Here is a 26,210-nt window from a genome sequence, read left to right as displayed (position 1 = left end):
AAAGACAGTGTCAGGCCAATAGTGACAGACAGAGAACACTTCTCTCCACAATATACACAGCTAGCAGCTGCCTTGTGAAGCTTGAGCTGTTTAGGGAAATCAAATTCTAAATTTTGAATCTGCCCAAGGACAGTTTAAAAACAGCAAAACTATTCTAATCATTTAAAAACACCCCCTGGGGGGCTGGAGGGATAGCTCAGTGGTTGAGACTGACTGCTCTCTTCCAAAGGTCCTGGGTTCCAGTCCTAGCACCCAAATGACAGCTCACAACTGTCTCTGACTACAGTTCCAAGGGCTCTGACACCTCTTCTGGCCCCTAGAGGCACTCTATACACACAGTACAGACAGACATGCAGGCAAAACACCCACAGACACTAAGTAAACAAATAGAAGTAAAACCACCTCCTGACTTAAATGACTACCACTCCGGGTAAATACACGACTACAACGGCTTTCACATTTGCTATCTACAAATACTCAGGGCATCCACACACTAGTAAGATCGCTATTAGTGACATTTCCAGCATCTCACTTTATTGCTTTACCTTGCCATGCTGCCCTAAACTCACATACTCAGGAGATCCTTCTGCCTCAGCCTACATGACTGGCTCACCGTGACGGGTTTGGTCTTCTCCCAGTCTGCCAACAGATCGGTGGTGCGGCTTTCCACAGCGCGGTCCTCCTGCACGATCTTCATTTGTAGATTTGCCACCTGCTGCTGAATGGCAGAGTCCTTCCGGCGCATGATGTCATTGAAGGCTCCCCACTCACCCTCAATGTTGTCAATGTAAAGCCACGAAGGTGGGAACTGGAACCTTTGTTTTTCCAGCAGACGCTGACCATTGCGGTAGAGCTTTGGGAGTTAAAAGATAATTTGTTTTTTGTTTTCCCTATAACAACAGGAGAAACTACTGCCAAAGTCCCAACAAGAGAAAAGGACCTCCATGACTCTAGAACACACAGACCAAGGCGTCTGCCTCCACAGCTGTGCCTCACCCTCATCCTAAACTGTAACAGAGCACTCACCTCCTGAGCACTGAAAACAGACTCTAACAGACCAACAGACCGTGACTCTCAAACCCCAATGCACACGACAGTCACCCAGACTTTGTATTAAAGTGCAAACTCCTAGACCCCACCGTGCTAATGCCCGCACTGCCTTTTCTCCACACGTTGTGTGTGTGCGCGCGTGCGCACGCAGGAGGCAGAGGACAACTTGTAGAGGTGGCTTCTCCTTTAAGCACCTGGCTCTGGGGGAAGTCAGACTGCCAGGCGCGGCAGCAGGCAGGCGCCCTCACCCACTCAGTCATGTCTCTGCGTCCACGAGCTCTATCTGAGACAAGATCTGCCTCTGAGGACCAATCCTGCCTAAGGCTCCCACGGCTGCACCGCGCGCGGGTGTGCCGGCACTCCAGGGTTTGCACAGTGCGTTCTAACAAGCACGTCCACTGGTCATGGCAGCTCCTGGCCACACTGTAAGAACTGAGTCCCTCACAACCTAAGATATTAACAGCTGATTACGGTCAAACGTGAGAACTCACTTCAACTTGCTTCTCAAACTGTTTGATCTTCCGCTTGAGAGACTGCACGTAGGTGATGAAGGTCACAGCATCCGAGGTACTGGCTGTGTCCACAGAGTGCTGCTCCAGCTCTTGGCGAGACTGTTGGACAGAGGGTTGTAGTTTACCACGGCGCCGGGCTAAAACTGCAGGCTCCAGTTCCCTGGGCACTATCCCCTCCTTACCTTTGAGATCTGGGAATGGAATTCTGTCATGTTGGACCCCAGCATCTGCCCAAATTTGCTGAGCACCTCCTTGTGCCAGGAGTCATACTTCAAGTTCACCTTGGACTGGACCTGCGGGAAGCGCACACCACAACCTTTGTCAGCCCTTGTCAGTTCTCCAGCACAGAGCTCTCCTAGTCTCCTGACACCTTTCGAGAACAAGCCGAGCTCACCTTGCCGTAATCTATCACCACCGGTCCAAACTCTTTCTTGGTTTCTGCATTGTCAAAGGTCCCTCTGGCTTTCCTTATCTGGACCAGGAGAGCTTGCCACTTGTTGAGATCTTCCCCGAGCCTGTTATAGATGTTTTCTGCCTGCATGTCCCATAAACACTGGTACTGAAGCCACACCTGCAAATAAGGAACACAGCTCAACTCTAGTTCACTGTTCTGTAGACTACTATACCAGTAACCATGTGTCCACAGTCCATTCATGGTCTCACACCATTAGAGAACCTCATTTCCAAGTCTCAGAATTTATATGGCAAAAGAAGAAAATACACTTTACTTGAAAACCACAGTTAAGACCCCACAAGATTTAACCTACTAGTCACTCTACACTTTAAATAAGCATGCATCGGGTGTGGTGGTGCACACCTTTAATTCTAGCACTGGGAAGCAGACATGGGTGGATCTCTGTGAGTTCAAGGCAAATCTGTCTACATAGTTAGTTCCAGAACAACCCAAGCTACATGTAAGACTCAAGTCATGTGAGTGGACACGTGTGTAATCCCAGCTCCCAGGAGACAAAAGAATTCCAGGGTCTAGATCAGCTTGATCTATAAAGCAAGTAACTCCAGGCCAGCCAGGGCTAGAATAAGGAATAACCCCCCTCAAATAAGCATATAAAAGATAGAAAATAAATAAATAAAGCACATGTCACCATTGTGCCATACAACTTAGTAAGACCTATTAGCTTCCCCGTGTTCTCTCTCCCTCTCCCCTGGTGGTGCTGGGATTGAACCCAGGGCCTGAGCTACACCCCAGCCCTTCTCAGACTCTTGCATGTGTAGGATAGAGTATCCATTTGGATTGAAGAAAGTGTGTCTTACCTTAACATACTGCTCAACTTCAGTCACAATGCCCATGACTGCAGAGTATGACTCTTCCAGAGCAACAGGGCCGTCGGGCATGCGTGTCAACGCATTCCGATAGAACTTCTCTTCCTCAGTTAATTCATAATGCACTCCCACCTGACCAAGGAGAGGCGGACACGCATGTTAAACAGTGTGTATTATAACACTTATCTCAGTCGCCTTTTATTTAAAACAAATGACTCAAAAAAATAAGCCACCATCAAAAGGCATTAAGTGAAATACCTACTTTCCCCAGCCACCCGATTATATTTAACTGGTTAAACCAATAAAGGGGACGCTATGGAGTAACCACAAACTGGAAACATGGAGTCACTACAGGCACAAGGTAAAATAATGCAAGGAGCCCTTGGTTCATCTGAACGTCGTGAGCATCTCCTACATGTTAGGCCTCAATCTATGTATAATATGCAGAGACTCCCGCTCATATGAAGCCTCATTTTATTTATAGGAGGAGAGAGACAAAGAACACCCCTATACAGACTGTCATATGAGAAGGAAGTCTGCAGAAAAAGTAGGAAAGGGCAGGGAGTCCAGGGCTAGGACAGGGAATGGTCATTATGTTATTTTTTGTAGTACAGGGGATTGAACTGAGGGGCCGCGAGCATGTTAGGTAAGCACTCTACCACTGAGCTACATGCCTGTCCCTGGTTGCATCTTCAACAGAAAACCAGGGAAGGCTTCATCAGAGGTGACAGGTGAAAGGGGTTAGAGCAGGAATAAGGAATATGTGCTATCAGAGAGCACAGTGACCAGAGTGACCAGAGTGAGTCTGTCCACTTGAGGCCAGCAAGAGTGCGGTGAGGCCCGAGCAGGGCCACGAGGGGAAAGCAGAGGGCGAAAGGTGACCATGGGCCCAGCAAGCACCAGGACTGCATCTTCCCTGCAAGAGATGGCAGGCTGTGAGAGGGGCCAAAGAGGGCCAAAGGCACCGTACACAAAGGCGGACCTAGGCGGCAGAGGCAGGGAGAACAGAAGGAGAGTGGGAACAGGGCTGTGGGCAGAAGCAATGGCAGATGCCACAGCTGACATGGCCTCTGGACCGGGTGGGAAGAAGGATGAAGCAGGGAAGGGGTGTGCCATGGCCACGGACAGAACAGGATGGAGGGCCGCACCGGAGACCCGCCTGGCTCTGGGTAAGGTCCGCTTGCATGTGTGAGTGTGGGGATGGCTGTGTCAGAGCAGAGCTCGTTGAAGGGCGCACTGGTGTCTGAGTACTGGTGTCCAGTGTGGGGAGAAACAAGACAATGGGACAAGGAGGGTCCCACAGGTGGCATGCTGCGGATGCCCGGGCAGAGACCAAAACTCCCAGCTTGGTTTTGATTAGCCGGACGAAACACACAGGGCACACAGGGAGATGGCTCAGTAGGCACTTCCTGCCAAGCCTGATGCCTTGCCTTTACTGCCAGAGTGAACCCCATAGAGGAAGGAGATACCTGACTTGCAAGTTGTTGTCTGCCCTTTACTTTCTCACTGTGATATATGAAAAAGTATGTGTATGCACAAACACACCCCAAATAGATAAATGTAACTAACAACAACAAACAAACCCTACAAGAGTGACATTTATGCTCAAAGTCATGGGGGGGTAGGTGTGCTTTGGGGCTGGAGAGATGGCCCAATGGTACTGAGCACCGGCTACTCTTCCAGAGAACCCAGGCTCCAGGCTCAATTCCAGACAGCCCAAGACTGTCCGTTACTCCAGTTCCAGGGTTTCTGACACTCTCACATAGATACATGGACAGGTACAAAAAAAAAAAAAACAATGCACATAAAATAAAAATAACAATTTAAAAATAAGAAATAAGTGCACTCATCTATTTTAACTTTAAAGGGTATATTTCTAGTAGAATTACTAAACTGTACAACAGTATCCATGGCAGAGCTGTGTAATCTTTTAACTTGGAAACCACTGATCCTACCTGAAAGTGACATTGGCTGGAATTATGGACTAAATGGTCTTTTGGGTGTTCTTTTGGCCCTAGACGCATACCAGGAAGACTGTAACAAGGTTTGCTTTAAACTTGTCAGTGGGGCTCTCCAAATGCAGTGAGAATAGCTACAGATGATAATAAGGCTGCAGGCAGGCAGGAGCTCATGATTCCCATTTCTGCATGTGCCTGAAAATTTCTCTAAAAGTAGGAGCTGGGTGTGGCCATTTTAGTATTCCGGAGGCTGAGGCTGGGACTATACAGTGAGACCCTATATCCAAAGCCAAACAAAACAACAATGGGGTAGGGAAAAAACTGATGACTGAGATCATCAAAGAAATTCATGGGCCAGGCAGAGTGACAAAAGACTTTAATACCAGTGCTCACAGGCAGAAGAATCTGGAGTTCGAGGCCAGTATGGTCTACATAGTGAGTTCCAACTCAGCCAGGGCTACACAGAGACCCTGTTTGAAAAAACCAAAGAAGCTCATGGAGGGAACTTTGAAGAGATGAGGAGACTGTAAATGCCAAGCTTTCCCTTAAAACATGGGACCCGAGGGTCTCCAGCATGAAAAGATGTGATGCGGACGGCGCTTGTGTAATGACACATCCTGAAGTGGCGTCAGAGTCGCAAGTGAGGCCTGGTGTGAGGGCACATGCTTGGAGTGCCCGGATGCTCACCTGGTACCTCTGGCTCTGGATCCTGGGCAGGGAAAGCACAATCATCTTCCAGGCGAACATCTCCTGGTATAGCTTGTACCTGCACTCTTCAATGGGTGGATTCAAATAGATTACCTGATTTGTTATTCTTAGTTCATGAACAATGTTCTGTAAAAAGAAATAAAGTTTTGATTTTACTCAGCAATCTATTTCAATAAAACGGTTTCGATTCTTAACGACGTCCTTTGTCTAAATCATGACATCTTCAGTTAGAACCACAAAGTCTGTCACTTTTGTCAGATGTGCTCCGGAGCCATTCCACATTTGTTCCTCTAAGATCACGAGGCTGGGGCAGGCACCGCCCCCTCCTTCTGCTCCAGGTGCCGGTACTTGTGCTGGACCCACAACAGGCACTCGTGGAAATGCACTTGCTCAATAAAATGACCTCCAGGCCTGAAGCCCTGAGGTCGGCAGTCACTGCTGCCAACCATCAGGGGCTGATCTGATCTCCACTGTCGTCTATGCTACCACAAGTCGGTGCTTAGGCTAGTCCAGAATGCCAACTTTATCTCCACTGAGTAATGAATTTAACTTAAAGACAAACCTTTTCACTGGGTCACAATATCTTAACAAGCACGCTCATGGGCTGATGAATTAGCTCAGCTGGTAAAGATGACTGTTCCTAAGCCCTGGCAATTGAGTTTGACTCCTAGGACTCACAAGGAAGGAGAAGAGAACTGATCCCACCTCCTAGGTGACCTCTGACTTCCACAAGCATGCCCTCGTAACACATGCTCCTTACGCCAGTAAATAAGCATAATTTTAAAAAACTACCAAAAGTATGATTTATGAACAAATAACTACAATACTAAAAAGTTAAAAAAATTTAAGCATTAAAGAAGAAAGAAGGGATGAGGTAGTGCATGTCTTTAATGCCAATACTTAAGAGGCAAAGGCAGGTAGATATTTGTGAGTTCAAGGCCATCCTGGTCTACAGAGTGAGTTCCAGGACAGCCAGAGCCTACACAGAGAAACCCTGTCTCTGAACCCCCCCCCCACACACACACACAGAAAAGAGAGAAAAAGAAAGTACCAATGGCTTCTCTCTGATCAAGACTACTGATGCAGTCCTTTTGGGTTTCCGTGCTGTGAGCCACATTTATAGGTGAATAAACACCAAGAATGTAAACAGGAAACCAGTGCAGGGCTTACACATCATTACCTGGCAGACCCCCTTTGGGAGCACGCAGCTCCTGCTAACACCGTGCAGTTTGTGGCCCGCTGCCCAGCGTGGGTCTGCTCTGCTGCTGGCTTGGGCTCAGGTGACTTGTTAGAGTTATAGAATTAGTTGACTACATAGATACTGGGCATAAGTCCCCCCCTCCCCCCATGTATGTTTCCTAAGACAGACTAAGTTTTTCATGGTTTTCTGTCTGAAATGACTTTAATCCGATAGGAGGTTTGCAAAGCAAGTACAAACCCCGTCAGCAGCTTTGCTGACACTGCTGTGGCCTGCCTCCCCCTGCACCTGAATTCAGTTGTCCTTCCTCAACCCTTTCCAACCTGTGGCACTGTCTGTTTCCCATGACCCTGACACTCCAGGAGAGTTCTGGTCAGATGCTATGCACACTGACCTTTAGTGTGACCTTTTATTTTTCTCACAAGCTTTCTGGAGAAAAGGCAGGTGTGAGAAACCCGTCCCATCACAAGACATTACAAACACTTGGTATCACCCTCATCCCTGGTGCTGCTAACATTCATCAACTGGTTAAATGGTGTCTGCCAGGCTTTTCTAGCATAAGATGACTTCTTTGTACACTCCACGCCTAGCCCCCAGCCCCGGGTTTCCACACTCTGAGCAAGTGAGACTGGGTCTCACGACATAACCTGGGCTGACCTCGAACTTGTGATCCTCTTGCCTAAGCTTCTAGAGGTGCTTCTCGAGGGGAGGGACTTGCTTTGCTTACACCAAGGTGAGCGCCATGGAGATACTCACTTTGATCTTTGGCTCTCCGCCAGGCTTGTGACTGACTTGTGGAGCATCTGTATCCATGTCAACTTCTGCTTTATCTTCAGCTTGTCCAAGAAGAACCTGGGTCCAAGCTCTGAGCCCAGCTTGTAGCCGAACACCCAGTATCCTTTCAATCTACAGGGAAAGCAGAGTCACTGAGCAGCTGCTTTTGCAGGCCAGCTCGCAAAAGCATGAGAAGGAGAAGGTGGCAGGTGTGTCAAAGTCAACATTCCAACTCCAACCCTGTCTCACTTCCATCTCATCTGTGGCTCTCCACCCTTGGGACTTGTGGTCCCCAATGTCCCCACTCCTGAGTGACAAGGAGACTTAATGCCACACCGCAAATGCAGCTGTGCTCTTGGTGGTTGTCACTTCTGATGAGACCCACTTTAAGTGCTATTTTGTGGAGCTTGGAGGTAGCTAGTTTTAGAGTCAAACTAGAGACACTGGCTTGCAGACCAAGCCATTTCCCTTCAACAAGTAGAAGAAAGCCTTTCCTCTGTCCAGATTGAGGCAAACTCCCCGTGTGTGACAGACAGGGCCTCAGCATGTCTGTCACCAGCATGCTGTAGACCACACAACACTGCAGGAATCTGAGGGCTGAGGCCATCTATCTACCACATCTGTAGGCTGTTAACTTTTCTTTCTGCTGTATCCTCTGCATGGCAGCCATTTTAAATTCAAGGAGAGAGGGGGCTGGAGAGATGAACTGGGGAGTCAGAGAGATGTCTCAGAGGTTAAGATCATTGGCTATATTTCCAGAGAACCCAGGTTCAATTCCCAGCATCCACATGGCAGCTCACAACTGTCTGTAACTCCAGTTCCAGGGGATCTGACACCTTCACAGACATACATGAAGGCAAAACATTAATATACATAAAATAATTTTTTAAAAAATTTCAGGAGAGAACCGGCCACGTTTAGTCTGTAACTCCTGCTATGGCCTCGCTAGCCACATGTCGATGCGGCAGTAAGAAAAGCCACTCAGCCCTGGCCTCACTCTTTTGCCAGAGGGGGTGTCTGGAGGGCTAGGGACTGAGGGATGGACCAGGGGTGAGCAAGGCATTGGATTCCAGCCCTCATCATCACCGCTGCCACCAAAACAACTTAAATCATGTGACCAGGAGAGAAAGGCCAACAGGAACTGGCAAGTTCCAGCAAAAGAGGGACTCTCTCTGCACCCCAACCCCCTGCTCCTAGCTGACCAACTGCCGGGGACAGCAGAGACAGGAAGTGCCCTGGCCCGCACAGCCGCACCTCCATGTCCAGCTTGTTGACCCAGATGGGCAGATTGGAATAGGAGTGCAGGTTCAGGTCGTCCACCGCTTTCTGGACCCTGTTCAGGATCTCAGAGAATGTCTTGTGATCATACATGCAGGTTTCCAGGGAGCGCACTTCCAGATCTATCTTTTCCTCAATAATCAGTAGATCGTCCACCTAGAGGAGGGTATTTAGTGTTAGAGCTTTAAACGGCCCAGAGGACAGCACTCCCGCAGGTCTGGAGACACCGCCCCCTCTAGTTGTGCCAGCACACACGGTCAGCCCCGGGGGTCCCTCTCTATCTAGGTTTCCCAAAGCGCCAGGCAGCGTCTCTCCTCCCTGAGCTCCAATGGCCTCCGCTTCAATCTTACAGACTGCTGGGGAGAATTAGTGTTCCCTGAATTAGCAACTGGAGCCACCACAAATGCTGAAGGGTCGTCACCTTCTCCTGGAAGTTGAACACCGTCTCCGCCAGGCGCTGTACATAGGGGTCGAGTTTGTAGGACTCCCACACCAAGGCAATGCCTTCTGCGATCAAGGCCTGAACCTCCTTCTTCAAGCCGGCCACCAAGAGCGAGATGGTGTTGCGTTCCTCCACCTTCTCACAGGTACGCTCGTAAGTGCGGACACTTTCAATCAATGAGATGGCAAATGGGTAGAGCTGGTTGGCTTGGTGAGCCTTGTTCACGATTGCGAGTGGCACACGGAAGCCAAGCCACTTGAGGTTTCGGACTTCTTTGGACAGGGTTATGATCTCTGGAAGAAAGTTCACCTTTAGCTTGAGCACATTACCAGTGCGGCCCCGCACACGCGCACTCTCGATGGTGAAGATACGCCCCGAGACACCAAGGTTGCGTTGCTGAACCTTCCTCGCCCAGTCATCAAAGATTTCCTGGGTATTGAGCTTCATACGAAAGCTGTCTCCATCCTGCTTCAGCTTCTGCCCCTCCACGTGGTTCTCCCAACCCTTGCCCAGGACGTCTTCTACTCGCTTCATGTAGGCAGTGAGTTGTCTGTCAATCTGTTTAGCCCAGATGATCGACCCTGACACAGGGGGCAAGTCACGGACATGACTCATTTTACAAGCTTGGCTTTGTGGGTACTGGACCTTGAACTTGTCATGTAGAGATTCGATGTCATCTTTTACACGCTGGATCAGCTGGGTCTGGTATTCACGAATGGCCCCTCGGATGTGTGGGCGGACAAACAGTGCATTGAACCTGGAGAAGATCCTAAACATCTCATTGGCATTCTTGGCTGTGCCAAGTTGATCTCGAAGGCGGGCAGTGATGCGTGTCTCCACGCGGTCGATCCTCTCATCGTATCTCTTCATTGCCGCCTCCCAAGCCTCTGTACCTTCTTTGGAAACATCCAGCCCATCTACTTCCTTGACATTCTCATAGGCCAGGTTCACCTCCTCAATAGCATTGGCATCTGCAGCATCGAAGAGGACCTCAGCCACCTTCATGTCTTGGGGTTCAGGTGCCTCTCCTTGATTCTGTTGTGCAACAGCTGTGACCTAAAAGAAAGATTTGGGACAAAAAGTATTTGCAAAAGAGGTTTATTCTGTCATGAGCAGAGAGCGCACAGGCTTATGCAGCAGTGCGGGTGGGCTTTTACCCTTTATCATTTTATAATCACAATTCAACCCTGACCATGCTGTAAAGGTCTCCTTGCACATTTTTGCCTCCACTGTGTTTTCTTCAAAGAGGGAAGAAGTGGAAAAGAGGGAACTCAAAGGAGAAAGGACACACGCAAGACTGGGGCATAGTGCGGTGACAGAGCACGTGACTAGCACGCACAGGGCCTTGCTTTACTCCCTAGGATGAGACAAAACAAAAAAGCAAATAAAAACCCCAAAAATGTACAAAGAAAGAGAAGGAAGCACTGAATTATTTCAGTAAAGCTCAGAGATAATCACCTCCCTAACTTATGGCGAGGTCTCTCACTAACCACACAGTGCTATCAGACAAAGCCCAGGGGGTCTGGCTGAGGGCTCTCAAGGTGAAGGGCAAAGGACTGGGTGGGGCACGGTGGGGACCCAGGACGTCATGCATGCTAGGTCAGTGCCCTGTCTCTCAGCTGCCCCGCATGCTGCGCACGGTAACTGATAACCAAGAGATCTCAAAGACAGAAGTAGGCCTGAAGGGAAAACCCTCAGCACAAAGTAGCTACGGCTTCAAAAGAGCTAATTAAAGAGGCATCACAAGGGGGAGCCTGTGAGCCAGCATCTGTAACACACACACACACACCTGCGGCCTCAGGACCCGGACAATGACTGCCCTCAGCTGCTCATGCTGGCGTCGGAACTTTCTCATCTGGTCGAGGCGCGCCTGGAGCTTCCTGTGAGCAGGGTTGATGCGCCACACCATCTTCAGGTTCTCCTCCCTCTTCCTTTTGACGATGTCTCTCAAGAGCACCTGAAGCTTCTCATACTCGTCATCCCACGTCTGGAAGACTTCGAAGCAAGCCACCATGACCTAGAGCGAAAGGTGGAGATGGGCTTGTCATTACATCACATTACCGTACTGATTCGGGATAGCTTTCTAACAACTAGGACTTACTTTTTCAAACTCTTCATAAGCTATATGCATCAACTTCCTAGTGCCCAAGACCTTGAGCAGCTGAGAACTCAAGTCTCTGGAAATTGCCTCCACAAGACGCAGGGCCCGCTGGATGGGGTATTTTGTGTTTCGGATCTTTCTCAGATGCGTGAAAATTGCAACAAGTGCCTGCCTTATTTTGTCCAGCTCAGTGGCAGACAGCAAGTCATTCAGAGGGAAATCTTTCATCAGAGGGTTATAGTCATTCACTGTTTCCAGCGCCTGCTTGAGACCTAGATTGACAGAAAGGGTTAATGGTTTTGTGGAAGATAATAAAGTCAAGTAAACTATGCCTTAACTATGAAATGCATCTTGAAGCTATAAATGTTTAGTTACAGAAAAGTAATTCATGGTATTGGGAAGAAAATACCAACAGCCCCAGCGAGGCCTCGGTCCTGTTTTTGCTGAGACAGCGCAGCCGGTACAAGCAGAGGACCTGGGCTGCTTCCTAGCACCCACACAGCAGCTCACAACCATCAAAGTTTTCAGTTACAGAGCACCAATATCCTCTTCTGACCTCAGCACACGGTGTACGCACACACACACACACACACACACACTCAAGATGTGTAATAACCAGCCTGCACACTAACACCTGCTAGAGGCGGCCGCACACTCTAACTTTACATTTTGCTTTAGTATTGCCTACTGGAGGTTTTACTGGAGGAAGTTTAAAGGAACTTCAATGTCAGCCTTGAGAACACTCATCATGGCTGAATTTGAATGTCTCATTATGAACATAGAATCACAGGGAAAATTGGCTTTTGGTCTATCTCTTCCTCTGACATAAGATTTTAAAAAAAATATTGGGGAAGAAAGATTTAAAGCAAAGTGTGGTGATTACACCCCAGTCCTGGGGAGATACAGACAGGATTGGCAGGTTCAAGGTCATCCTTGGCTATACAGCAAGTCTGAGACCAGTGTGAGCTACATGAAAACCCATAAAAAAAAAAAAAAAAAAAAAAAAAAAAAGGACAGTTTCAGAGACGTTTTAGAGGAAAGACCTAAGGGGCTGGAGCAGTGGCTCAGTGGTTCAGAGCCTGTTGCTCTTTCAGAGGATCTGAGTTTCATTCCCAGAACACAAGTCAGGTGGCACACAACTACCTGGAACTTGAGCTCCAAGGACACTTCTGGTGTCCACAGTCACTAGCACTCACATGCACACACACGTAAACACAGTTTTAAAAAATAAAGTAAATAATAATCACAAAAAAGAATCAAGTGTACACGCGTATCAGTGTCGTTGAACGCCAGTTAACATCTGTAAGGTGGTCACAGTAGCCTGAGGGACTCTGCTTGAAATTTCCTCACTTAAAATGATAAGTACCACACTTCGTGGGATGGAAGTGGGTGGGTATTAATTACTTGATCTTTGTGGCTATGAAGCTTATAGAAATGCTTCACATACAGTACATGCCAATGCAACTTCCCTCCCACTGTTCTTATTAAAAAATGAACGTGGGGTTGGACCCCAGACCTATGCTTACTAGGCAGGCACTCTACCACTGAGCAACATTCCTATCCCTTGGTTATTTTTGAAACAAGGGTCTTGTTACGTAGACCAGGCCGGCCTTGACCTTAGAATCCTACCTCTAAGTCCAAAGTTCTGTGGAAGAGCATTTACTCGGTATCTAAGACGTGGGGTTCAATCCTCACTCAGTATTGGGGGTAGGGAAGAGGAGACGCTGAGGTATGTGCACCAGCACACCAGCAGCTCTCATTCCCTGGGAGGAGGAGGGGGAGGGTGTGGAAGGGGAGAAGAGAAGGGAGGCAGCACCGAGCAATGACCCTGCTGCCCAGCGATCACACAGTGGAGAGACACGAGCCCAAGCCCCAGGGCTCTCTATCCCCAGGCCTAGAAACTGCCTTAGTCTCTGAAAGCCATGAAGCCCCAGGGCTCTCTATCCCCAGGCCTAGAAACTGCCTTAGTCTCTGAAAGCCATGAAGTCCCAGGGCTCTCTATCCCCAGGCCTAGAAACTGCCTTAGTCTCTGAAAGCCATGAAGGGGAAATGAATTGAGCAGGTGGGGAGGGCAGTCCTAGAATTTTATCCCAGAGAATTATGGGAAGGGTGAGACAAGATGCCACAGAGAAAAAGTCATGCCACAACAATAGTAGTGTTGAGGGCGTGTCCCGCTGGTACAAACAAGGGTCTGATCCCATAGTACATCTACTAATTTTCATCTAAGTCATCAAAGACCTTAAGAAGCAAAAGCAGTAACTTATGCATCAGACTACGGCTCTGTAAAATCAGGTTTTACCTGTGTCAGTGTCAAAACTGACAGTGGCGTGGAAACGCTTGCCATGCTTCAAGATGTCTAGAGTCAGGAGGACCTCCGGGCTCTCCCGCTTCTCCTGGATGCGGTACAATGCGCGTTCCAAGTTTAGCCAAAAGCTGATTTCCTGCAAGGCCGTTCCTGATGCGGGATCTCGATCCAGTTTGGTCACCTTTGAAGATAAGAAGACACTGGCTTGTAAATCCTAAGGCGATCTCTCCCCCATACAGACCCCGGCCCTGCAGTAAATACCCTTACTGTCACATTATCACACCGGAACTCAGGGCAGCTTCCCAGACATTAAAAGAGCAAGCCAGTTCACACTGGCTTTCAATTACAGTGCTCTTACCTTCTGAATTTCTCGGATCCACCGATTAACTCCAGACTGTAACTGGTTAAGAAAAGTTGGGTCTTCGACCTTATCGCCGAAATCCGTGACCTTGGGCTTTTCTCCATGCTCATAGCACTGCTTTGCGACATTGGTGATAATGGGATGAATTGGCAAGCTGATCTCTGGGATCTCAATGTTTTGCTGAAGGTGAAGGAGTCCCATCTCAAGTTCTGCGATCTTTTTTTCAACGGAAGGAGCCATTTTATCACCATCCCTACAAAGACATGCAGTATCTCAGAGCCAGAGCACATTCGCGCGAAGGGGACACCTTTGTAACACAGACAGCAGTGCTTACCTGTCCGCCTTGCCAGACTCTCTGATGTAGGACTTGAAGAAAGGAGCCACAGCATTGCTGATGAACGAGTGCAGCGTTTCGTACGGTGAGTCTTCGCTGAGTGTGAGGACTCGGAGCTGCGAAGACACTGGTTTGTCTGCGTCAATCACAGGGGCTCGCTTGATGAATGCCAAGCTAAAAGGACAAAGAGAAGATCAGAACAGAAGTACCATCCTTAGTTTTAACAATTATAGTTTTTGTGTTAAAAAAAATTTAAAACATTATTTGGACATTAACTTCAAATTACATGCAGACAAGACTGAGCTGGGTAGGTGTGGTGGCGCACACCTTCAATCTCGGCACTCAGAAGGCAGAGGCAGGCATCTCTCTGAGTTTCAGTGAGACCCGGGCTCAAACTAACCAACCAACCACGCTGAATGGTTGCTTTTCTAGCTTTTCCATCTTCCTCCCCGACTATAGGAGAATGGCTATCACATGTTCTATGACACCAGGCAAAGGTAGCAACTGGGCTGGCAGAATCACAGCTCTGTTTAAAACCAACCTGCTCAAGCAGCTGTAAGCTGCGTGTCAATCATACCTGCACTAATGTTAACTGTCATCAATCGTATCTGCACTACCGGGCACCACGGACATGTTAACTGACACGTCAGCTGCCAGCATTAAGGGCTGCACACCCGCTGACCTGGCCGCTCCCTCAGTTCACTATCTTCTGCATTCTCTTCCTACCTCCAGACGCCACTTCCACTAGACTCCCATTCCCTCCGTACATCACATGGGCCGATGAGATGGCTCAGGGCACAAGGGCAGCTGACACCAAACCAAAAGCCTGAGTTCAATCCCCGCTTTTGCACCCACCGCTGCCCCACACCCACATGGTGGAAGTAGAGAAGAGTCCTGAAGGCTGTACCGTGACCTACCCAACGGTAGGCTACTTTCAGTACTGCAGAAGACGAGAACTGAAGGGAAAATTAACAGGTATTTTTGCAGCACAAAGTGAGGCAAATCTCTATGCTTCTCCAACCCACGAGTGGCAACTGCTAGCAACTCCTATCTGGGAGTGCTTCCCGCCATCCACACAGCTCTTCCTGGGAGTGCTCCCCACCACACACACACACACACACACACACACACACACACACACACACGCAGCTCTTCCTGGGAGTGCTCCCCACCACACACACACAGCTCTTCCTGGGAGTGCTCCCCACCACACACACACAGCTCTTCCTGGGAGTGCTCCCCACCACACACACACACACGCAGCTCTTCCTGGGAGTGCTCCCCACCACACACACACAGCTCTTCCTGGGAGTGCGACCCCACCACACACACACACAGCTCTTCCTGGGAGTGCTCCCCACCACACACACACACAGCTCTTCCTGGGAGTGCTCCTGGCCATCCACACACAGCTCTTCCTGGGAGTGCTCCCGGCCATCCACACAGCTCTTCCTGGGAGTGCTCCCCACCTTTTTTTTTTTTTGAGACAGTTTTTTTTTTTTTCCTCCTATGCAGACTAGGCTGAGTCCAGGCATTTGGTCAGCCTTCTAAACCCTGGGGTACATAGAGTGTACCGCTCTACTTAGCAACTTCAAGTCTTGACTGTCGGTGCAGAATGACAGTATTCATATACAAAAACTTGAAAGTTTCTACTGAGGGCGGAAAATGTGGTAACATGCATTGAAACTTTATTTCCTGTGAACTACTAATACTACTCTGAAGAAGGATTATTCCTAAAAAGAATCAGGCCTGTACACAAGAATGAAAATAAGGTAAAAGCAGAGATCACTATTAACCACAGAATAAAATACGACTGAAACCCAAAACTACTAGTAAGTACATGACAACTCAAGCATAAGACCCGCACCACGTTTAACTATTAAACTGGAGTGTTTCAGAAGTTACACTGACTTAGAAATCTGTGCTCAGGTGCAGTAGACCCGTGGCTCGTTTACATAATGGCATACTCAGACTACTTACCTATTAGACTTGACGCCGTAATGAATGTCTATGTTGATGTTATAGGAAATGAATTCTTTCTCCTCTTCTCCTTCATCACCAACATCCTCTACAAAGTCATAACAATATTATTAAATTCACATCAAGTCTGAAGAGACTGGCCCTCGCCCCACCCCACCCCACGGTGCTGGTACTCCCTGTTTTTCCTGACTCCTAAGTTGGGCACTTGATGGTTGTGTGACTCTGGGGACAAGGAGGCTGACTTCTCTGTATCTCCCAGGCAATACTAAGTGCCTGAGCTACTGGAAGAATCAACATGAAGACGCACATCAAGTCTCAGGGCCAGGCATGCCTGTGGCCACTGCCAGCGCCAGTAGTTTCTGCCAGATTCTCACTGTCCTAGCCCACTACACTCACCTGTGTCCCAAACATACAAATCTCTTTCCATCTCCAGTAGTCAGCTCTTAACACATGACAATGACAAGCATTTCCATGTCACACAGTCAGCCCTGGGCTGGCAGGAATATTAGCCCTGTTGTCCAGGTATACAGTGTACGTAAATGGTACCCAAGACACTCGGCTGGAAAGCACCATGTGACTCATTTGGGGAAAGTAGGGGAGCAATGAGAAGGGCTCAGGGAGGAGGGGAGAGCAGAGGGTAACGAGCTGAATAATAAAAACTAGAATGACAGTCATCTATGCAAATACTGTAATGAAAACCATTTCTTTGTAAGCCAACTTTAAAAACAAAATCCACACTACAAAGCAAGATATGTAATTCATCTTATCCCAGAGACATTTCTTCTAAACAACTGCTTTTGATATAATTTTAGGGAGAGGAGGGGGAAGTGGGTGGCAAAACATTCTAGTATGCCTAGTACTACCCCGTTTTTAAAAGCAATCACTGTCACTGTGTGGGAGCTGGTGTCTCCTGACAGCACCCTGAAGGCATCAGGCACTCTGAGAATACAAGCAGTGCCTACCCCAGATGCCGATGCCACTTCTGCACAGCACAGGACCCTGCTCTGGGCTGTGTTATACTCTGCGTCTCAGCCGAGGAAGAGACTACCTGCGGTGTGGTGTGTGAATGCTGAGAAGCAGCCCCAGGAGCAGGGTGTCAGCACCTGTCCACTGTCTGGGTCCCTGGATGCACCCAGTTGTCTAAGGGCCGCACCCAGTGCTATGGAGTGGTGCGCACCCAGCACTGAGCCTGTGCCCATTCATCCAGATTATGAAGCCACACTTTGCCAAGAAGATCTGACATGTTCCTCTTGTGCAGGGCCTTCCCAAATGAACAGCTTTAGAATGGCAAGGTTTTTAACTTTTTAACTTTTAAAAACCTATTTTTAAAAAACCTTGATAAATCAACTGATTTTTCAACTACTCAAACATGGCTACAACACAAGACAACCCTGCTTCCTGAAAGTGGCCACACCTATGCCTGTAATCTCTAAAATACAAGTATAAGACAAAGTCCATAAAGGCATGCTGTCAAGGCAGGGGAATCATGAAATACTGTCTTGTCAGGCCTGGTGGCTTACACCTTTAATCCCAGCACTTGGGATCAAAGGCAGGTGAATCTCTGTGAGTTTGAGGCCAGCATGGTCTACAGAGTTAATTCCAGGCAGTCAAGACTACATAAAGAAATCCTAACCCCCCAAAACAAAATTAAATAAATAAAATGCATCATCAAATAACACTCAAGCAACGTAAGACAATAAAAGGACATTCTGTAACCACTAAAAGAATTCCTTGACTCAGCTGAAAACCCTGAAGCAGCCCTTCCCCACGGGCACCATCAGTCCCAGAGACGGAGAAACGGTCTCAAACCAGGTCTCAAACTGCTGCTGCACTTCTCAATCTTGGGCTCATGCCCACCCCACTGTGTGAGTCAGGGCTCTGCAGCCAATGCTGCAGTTCAACACTAGGAGCACTGCGGTGTGACAGAAGCTGCTCAGGCTGGCTCAGGAAGACACACCCAATGACATAATCCTCAGACAGGAAGGTCTCCAAGACAGTCCTGCAGCGTGGGTGCAATTCCAGCATCCTCTGATAATAACTTAGGGAAGTCATTACTGGTCAATCTGAGAGACATGTTAGGACCAGTCTTGTTATCTAAATTTCTGGTAAATAAGTCTGAATATAGCCATACCCTGATTACAGAATATTATGAATTTGATAAATTGCCATCAGATAATCATTTTTGCAAAAAGTCAAACTTGACAGCATACACTTGTGATCTCAGCACTGGGGAAGCAGAGACAGAGGGATCACCACAAGTTCCAGTCAGCTTGGTCTACAGAGTGAGTTCAGGTCAGCCAGAGTTATGGATCAGCTCCAAAACTGTGTGTGCTCCCTTTTGTCTCTATAAAGACACTTGACTATTAATTACTAAGAAAGAGGAAGGCTGTGACTGCCTTCCATCTACAAAGTTATCTGCAAACACAACCTACATTTTCTTCTTTAAATTTTTTTCACTTTACATACTAGCCCCATCACCCCCCATCCCCTCCTCAGAGGGGGTAAGGCCTCCCTTGAGGAGTCAACAAGGTCTGGTATACCAAACTGAGGCAAGACCCAGTCCCTCCCTGATGCATCCAGGCTGAGCAAGATATCCCATCATAAACCTACATGTTTTACCAGACAGTACATTTCAGTACATCTCTAGTTAGGTTCCTGATCCCGAGTTCCTGGTTAACACACAGTTAACACAGGTGAGGATCATAGCCTGCAGCTCAGGAACAGCTGGACCTGCCTCCCAAACGCCGCAAGCTCTGCTGTGGACACTGGCCGACTGGCAGGAGCATTTGGATGCCCAGGCTTCTTCGGACAGACCAATATATCTCAAATTACAGGTGCAAATTAGGAGGACACTGTGTCTTAATGAACTGCACCACCCTCACCTGCGCAGACATTTTCATCAAGTGTGGTGGGGCTGGAGAGATGGCTCAGTGGTTAAGAGCACTGGCTGCTCTTCCAGAGGTCCACGAGTTCAATTCCCAGCAACCACATGGTGGCTCACACCCATCTATAGTGGGATCTGATGCCTTCTGGCATGAAAGCATACATGCAGACAGAGCATGTTAAATAAATAAATCTTAAAAAAGAGAAAAAAATGTGTGGTGACCGGGGAGGTAGGAAACTGGGTAAAGCTTCGTCATTCCCTCCCAACTTTCTGCCAGCCACAGCGCAGATGAAAGCATCCCTGCCCTCATCCCACAACCGATGTGTTACAAGTTCCTGGTTATCCCTTATCTTCTTTCCCCTCTACAATTTAAACAAACAATGCCATGTCATGGTGGGTACCACCACCACACGAAGCCTCTTTTCCCATGGAGTGTTTTAGCTTTACCGCTTTTCTATCGCTGGTGCTCAGGACCGCGACTTTGCTGCCACGACACTCCCTGTGCTGGTACCTGGCTCAGAGCTCCATGAGAAAGTCAGGGTTCCTCAACCTCAAAGGTTTGCAAACAAATATCCTCTTAGCTTGTTACACTTACTACTGTGACTGTCACACACCTTAGTTCATTTAAACAGAAAGTCACTGATCCTAAGGAACCTAATCCTCAATACTTCTTTTCCAGAAACGAGTTCTCCCATAGTCTAGGCAGGCCTTGGATTAGACCCTGGACTTCTGAATCTCCTGGTTCCACCTGCCAAGTGCTGGGATTATGGACAAACACTACCAAGTGTTGGGGATTAAATCAACGGCTAATAGGAATCCTACCAACTGGGGTGCCTCCCAGTCCCAAGGACTTAGTACTTTTCCAGTTAATATTAATTTAGAAGAAATAATTGATAATAGATTAAAACAAACATTAATATCTTTTAACATTTTAATACTGTATGTGTATGGGTGTTTTGCTTGAATGCACAAATGTGTACCACTTGTATGCCTGCTGCCCATGGAGGCCAAAAGAGGTTGTGAGTAGGTGCTGGGAATCAAGCCCAGATCCTCTGCAAGAACAGAGCCATCTTGCCAGCATCAAACACTCCCATCTCAATAGACACACTGAGGAACTGCAGATTAGTTTCAACTCTTTCAAAAATCCTTTCCTTTTCATCAGACCCCTCCCCTCAAGAGAAAGGGGTTCCAGACACAATGGGATTGATGCAGTATGAACTAACAGAGGCTGTGGTAGGATGCACCATGAGACCTGTTCAGGTTCAAGCCAGAAGGGGCTCCAGACTATGGAAAGCAAGCGGATTTGGGCTCCACCCCTAGTCAATACCTGCTGGCAAAGGAAAACAACTTTTCCCCAATGAAGTCTCAACGGGTAGTCAACCACTCTTCAGGGCAAGCCCTATGCCCAAGAGTAGTTGGCCAATAAAGTCAGTGGTATCTTTGTTTCATTTTACTGTTTTGACATTTTTTATATTATTAGTTTTTGTCTGTTTTGATTTTTGGTTTGGGGGGGCTATGGCTTCTTTTTTTTTTTTTTTTTTTCTTTTCTTCTTTCTCTCTCTCTTTCTTGACATAGGGTTTCTTGATGTAGCTCTGTCTGTCCTGGAACTAACCCTGCAGACTAAGCTGGTCTTGAACTCAGAGATTTGCCTGTACAGAGATCTGTCTGCCTTTGCCTCCCAAGAACTGGGATCTTTTTGCTTTTATTTTGAAAGAGAAAAAGAACATAAAACTGGGTGGGGAGGATCTGGAAAAATGGGGGGGTATGATCAAAATATATGGAATTTTTTTTTCCAATTAAAAAAGAAGTCCTTTCTGTAACAGGTTTAAACTAGAGTTCTAGTTTCCTTTCTCAGGAATGAACAGGTAAATCAATTCCCTCCTGTCTTCCCAGCCCACCCAGCTTTATCCCCTAAACAGCAGTGGATATGGCCTCCCCTTTGCACAACAAAACACATTTACTGCACTGCACACTCCTGCTCACCTTGCTGCAGACTGCCTTGCCTTGTAAGGTGTGGGCCCCACCTGCATCCTGACAGGCTGACAGACTCCCAGTGCTGAACTAGTACGGCCTCACAGAAGGCTTTCTCAGCTGACTTACTGATCACTTTATTAACCATGTGAGGTCCAAGTCTGGAAATGAATGCAGGCTGAAGATCCATAATGTAGTTCAGAAAGTTTCAGATTGAGAAGTATTTCATATTTCAGACTAGAGAGGCAAGAAGTCATATTTGAAATACTCTGGCCCCCAGCATCCCTTAGCACCCCAGGGAACCCCAGCTATATGAAGTCTTTAAAAGCCATACATTACTACACTTCATAATTTCTCATGAAGATTAAATGCTTAGAAAAATAACTTTTGAAGGCCCACAGAAACAATTTTCCTAAGTATCCATACAGATGTTCTGTGAGGCTGGGAACCATAAAATGTTCTACGTGAAATGAGAAAAAAAGTCTTTCCCTTTCCAGTCCGCAGCCATCTCTGCACCAATGAAGAGCTGAGTCCCCTAACGCTAGAAAACATTGCATCGCCAATTCCAGACACACACATACTAAGAGCAGCCATGATCTCCAGTAGTGAAGACAAAGTTCCAAGCCTAAGAATGGAGAGCGGTGAGGACAAGTGTGTGGCATCTCTTTCTCCTCTCTTGCTCTCCCTCACATCATCACCACAGGGCACTCACAAAACCTGGAGGACGCCAGTCACAGAGGCACAGCTGTTATGCTTCTACTAACAGGACCAACCTGCCAGGGACAGAGCACAAGAAAAGCTAGCTCATCTAAGAGCTGCTACAAAAACATCCCTACTATGTGAACCACCTAGTTAAGGAGCAAACACCTTTTTATTTAGAAAACCATTTCTCACAGACTAAAAATTCCAGAAAGGAGATTTCTCAGAATGAAAAACTGATGTGCCCGCTGACTCAGATGCTTTACTATCAAAATAATCTGTTAAACCCAGCATCTTTATTCTACACTCTGAGGAATTCTGCACTTTAATGCGATGGTTATAGCTGGTTGGGGTAGCTTTAGGAAAAGAACATATTTGGTTGCATTCAGAAATGCTTCTATATATGTGGTACAAGGGTTTGGGAAGAGGCTGGAGACACAGCTCAGCCGGTGGTGTGCTTGCCTGGATTACATGACACTCTGCACACTGTCCCCAGCACCGCAGAAAACACTGACCAAGGTATGCACGCCTTTAGTACTTAAGAGGCTTGACACAGGAAGATCAAGGTCATCCTTGGCTACAAATGAGTTAGAGGCTACTTTAGGATACATGAGAATTTATCTTTAAAAAGAGAGAAAGGAGGGGTGACTAGTATTAAAAACACATTTCCCAGCTCAGGAAAGCAGCCATATCATTAATCACAATTGGTGTTATTTATTCAGTGCAATCAACTATTGCCTGCACATATCTGACTAAGTGTGCAAAAATCATGCCTGCAGAAGCCAATGTGAACTACTAAGAACAAAGCCTCCCTCCAAGGGCCCAGGTTCTGCATAGGCCCAGGTCGTTGCATAGGGCTAGGGGTGCAGTTGTGTGTTAGAATGTGTGCTTGGCAGTCCCCAGGAGGCAGAGCCAGGTAATCTCTGTGAGATGTGGTCAGCCTGGTCTACATAGTTCCAGGCCAACATTAGCTACACTGTGAGACTTTTTCTCATAACAAATAACAACAACAAGAGAGTGATTATTAGCATGCGCAACGCCCCAGATTCAAGCCTCAGCAGAGACGACAGTGAGGCTGGTAAGAATGAGACCTAAGGCATAAACTTAGATGCTTAAATCTTCCCTTGTTCTCCTAAGCGAACAAGCAATTAGTGATACATTAAACTGCTAGGAACACACACAGTTTTTGTTTTTTGTAATAAACACTGAAAGGAGGTATTTCAGTCTCAGACATTCAAATTCCTTAGTCAACTTTCAAAAGTGCAAGTCACTGTGGAACCTAGGCTGGAATGCTGGATCATCATCCCTTGGCTGGAACACAAGTGTACTGCATAGACACTGTTTCATTCCACCCTTGATACCAGATTGACAGATTTGAGAAAAGCAAATCACTGAAAGCCACTCCAGAGCAAAGCAAAACTTGGTCATCTTTTCATAAAGAGAAACCATGACTCATGGCTTTTGTGAGTTTGTGTTTAAATCACTGATTTCAATATACAAACTGCAACAAAAAATATAAAAGAATTAGCTAGGGTCAAACTACTTAAAATATTTAAATATATAGGTCAAAAATTATTTTAGTAAAATAATGTTATTTGCACACCCCCACAAGAGACCAAGAGAGCATGGTTCAGGGGTCTTACAGGAGTTCTGCTGGGTAGAAGGATTCCAGGTATGTTTTAAATTTTCTATAGGTAGATGTTTTTTGGAACAAAAGTCGTGCGTGGTAGTAGGCCCCTCTCCCCCCTTTACACTAGTAATTTCCATGTAGGAATACAAACTCCAAATGTAAAGGAAACAGCCTTAAGCTACAGTAAACTAAACCAGCACCAATAGCATACTGCTTTAAAATTTCTTGTGGATCAAGGAAAAACATTTTGCTATCTTCTAACTTCTGGTCCAATGCAGGTCCACAATGAACATTTTGTAATAGCCTCTAAGGGATACAAAGTATCAAAGATACAAACTATCCGAAAGAAGCACAGTGACACAGCTTTCTAATAGGGAAGCCTTTGAAAGTCGAAGGAACTTGCTAGCCAACATTCTCAGACCATCTTCAATCTCTAAGTGCTCACTTTACATTTTACGTGGACACCCCCTCTGTACCCTTAGGGGGATGCCACACCCACTCACCAACAGGTCACATACGCTCCCCAGATGCTACAAAGTGGTTTTAAAAACTGAGAAGGAAGGAATCCTGCAAACAAGCTCCAGATTCCACATGCGTCTAGGTATGCTGTGAGTGTCTCTACTGGGAGAGACAACTGGAGTATGTCAGCTTTTTGCCTCCTTTCCCAACTAGGTAACCAACATTTTTTTAAATCTTTGAAATCAAGACTTAAATGTTACAGGGCTGTCATTAGGGTCACAAATCAACAACTTCAAGCCATGATCAGCCGAACAAGCAATCAACAGGAAACTGGTTATGCTGAGTCTAGTCTAAGGGTCAGGACTAGCTGGCGACCTTGGGGCAGCCACCGGACTCGGTTTCCTGGTTTGTAAAATGGGGAGGTACACCCACTCAGCATCGATGCCGTGAGGCCGAGGGAGGCCTACGCGTGGGCAGCCAGAGAGCAGAGAGATGCTGGGTGCCCAGGGCCTGCCCACTCAGGCTCCCTCCAACCCACCGGTGCCCGAGCCCACCCGGGGGCCGGCACCAAGGCTGCCTACACACATCCATCCCAAAGCGGGCTGAGCGTGGACACGAATCGAAACCGAAAAGCTCATGTGACTCTGGAGGCAGGGATGCGGGCCTGCTCCCGGCCAGGCCCCGGAGACGCCGTCTCCACCCAACTCGGCCATCTTGAGAGGCCGCGGAGACAAAGCGACCCCACAGTGCGGGCGCCGGCGGACCCGGGCACCCGGGCCGCTCCACGCCAGCGGGGAGGGGGCGCCGCGCACCTTTCAGGGTGGAGCGCTCCACCAGGACCGTGTGGACCTGCGGGTCCGACAGGAACTTGCGCATCTGCTCCAGGGCGCTCTTCTCCTCCAGCGCCGCCTCCAGCGCGGCCGGCGCGTCGCCGCCGTCCTCCAGCAGCAGCGGGACCAGCTTGCGCAGGTGCTTCTGCAGCACCGCCACGTCCGCCACATTCTGCACCGCAGACACCTCCAGGCCGGCCGAGCCGTCCTCGCCGCCGCCGCCCGGCTCCGACATGGCGGATCCGCGGGACCGAGACAGAGAGAGACAGAGAGTCGGGAAGGGAGGCCGCCGCCCGGCGAGGGGGAGCGGAGAGCGAGAGGGACCGAAGGCCGAAGACGCTGTGCCCGCTAGCCCGCGGACGACTGCGGACAGCGGAGCCGGCTCCGCCCTAAAGGCCGCCGCTCCCGCCGGCCCCGCCCCGCCCGCTGGCTGCAGCCACCGGCGCCCGCTCGCGGCCGGCGTCGCGACGTTACGCATGCGCCTGGAGGCGGGGCGGGGAGCGGCGCCGCCGCGCGGCCTTTGGGGACTTGTAGTCCGAGCAGGGCGGGGCCCGCGTGTCTCCGCCCTGGAGTGGTCCAGGAACCGCAGGGTCGCAGAGAATATCACAGAGCCCCTTAAGGCTCCATAAACAGTGTATGAAAAGTGCATTGACGGGAGTTGACATTTAGTGAGCACTCACTCATCCTCTGCCCGGCACTGTGGTAAACAACCTGCGTTCTCCCACTGAACGAATGGATGAGTATGGAGTACTACCATCAACCTCAGCCCATTCGTTATTAGATACACTTGGGAAGATGAGGACTGTTTTTCGGAGGAAGAGGAGATGAGTGGCGTGCTCACAGTTAACCTCGCTACTCTGGCAAGGGGAAAGTGTGGAAAGGGAGACGTTCTCAGCTGAGGAACTGGCCTCTAGGAAGGGAAGGTTCTGCAGTGCAGTATAAAGTTACGCCAAACCAAACCTGGGTGGCAGACAGCATCGAGGTGTGGTGGAGCCTGACTTCTGAAGACAGCGTCATTTACCAAGCAAGGGTGATGTGTCTGTAAGGGGAGGACCCACATGAGTGAGTCTATTGAACCTGCGAGCCGCCTGTGGGCTCAAGAATCTGGGTCGGCAGAGGCCTCTCAACCTAAGTTTCCCTGCTTCTGAATCATCACCGTCTCCTCCCATACACCGAGGACAAAAAGGCCAGAATCTGGCTGCTTCCTTTCTCAGGGATAGTAATTGCCCTTTGAAAGCCCAGATTCATAACTTGCTTTTTCATTTGGGTAGAGGGAACTAAGCCAAAGTCATCTTTAAAAATATGATAATGCAGTTAGAAAGCAGAGTCCTGATTGGTAGGCTGATGATGGCATGATCTGATTCTCCCAAATCATCTTTGGAAGACGGTGAGCCCTACAATATGCTTATTCCTTGTGCAATTACCCAGTGCCAGGTCTCAGAGACTGCAGATGG

At 48.2% G+C, this 26,210-nt stretch overlaps 1 protein-coding gene across 1 annotated transcript in view; it reads right to left on the bottom strand.

Annotated features, from left to right (window-relative positions):
• Window positions 1-25,179, bottom strand: part of Dync1h1 (dynein cytoplasmic 1 heavy chain 1) — a 61,013-nt gene extending 35,834 nt beyond the window's left edge. Inside the window, exons 1-16 of the mRNA XM_051196621.1 lie at window positions 24,739-25,179; window positions 16,283-16,370; window positions 14,303-14,476; window positions 13,966-14,221; window positions 13,602-13,788; window positions 11,303-11,574; window positions 10,991-11,218; window positions 9,181-10,257; window positions 8,736-8,915; window positions 7,464-7,613; window positions 5,489-5,635; window positions 2,835-2,975; window positions 1,957-2,133; window positions 1,745-1,855; window positions 1,542-1,661; window positions 614-853 (exon numbers count right to left, since the gene is read on the bottom strand). Coding sequence (XP_051052578.1) covers window positions 614-853; window positions 1,542-1,661; window positions 1,745-1,855; window positions 1,957-2,133; window positions 2,835-2,975; window positions 5,489-5,635; window positions 7,464-7,613; window positions 8,736-8,915; window positions 9,181-10,257; window positions 10,991-11,218; window positions 11,303-11,574; window positions 13,602-13,788; window positions 13,966-14,221; window positions 14,303-14,476; window positions 16,283-16,370; window positions 24,739-24,991 — 3,801 coding nt within the window. The 5' untranslated portion in view covers window positions 24,992-25,179. The remainder of the gene's footprint in view (window positions 1-613; window positions 854-1,541; window positions 1,662-1,744; window positions 1,856-1,956; window positions 2,134-2,834; window positions 2,976-5,488; window positions 5,636-7,463; window positions 7,614-8,735; window positions 8,916-9,180; window positions 10,258-10,990; window positions 11,219-11,302; window positions 11,575-13,601; window positions 13,789-13,965; window positions 14,222-14,302; window positions 14,477-16,282; window positions 16,371-24,738) is intronic.
• Window positions 25,180-26,210: the final 1,031 nt, after the last annotated feature.

The sequence above is a fragment of the Phodopus roborovskii genome, unplaced genomic scaffold (assembly GCF_943737965.1).
Source record: "Phodopus roborovskii unplaced genomic scaffold, PHOROB, whole genome shotgun sequence".
NCBI lineage: Eukaryota > Metazoa > Chordata > Mammalia > Rodentia > Cricetidae > Phodopus > Phodopus roborovskii.
The sequence above is the reverse complement of the archived record's forward strand: the minus strand, read 5'-3'. Positions and strand labels throughout refer to the sequence as shown.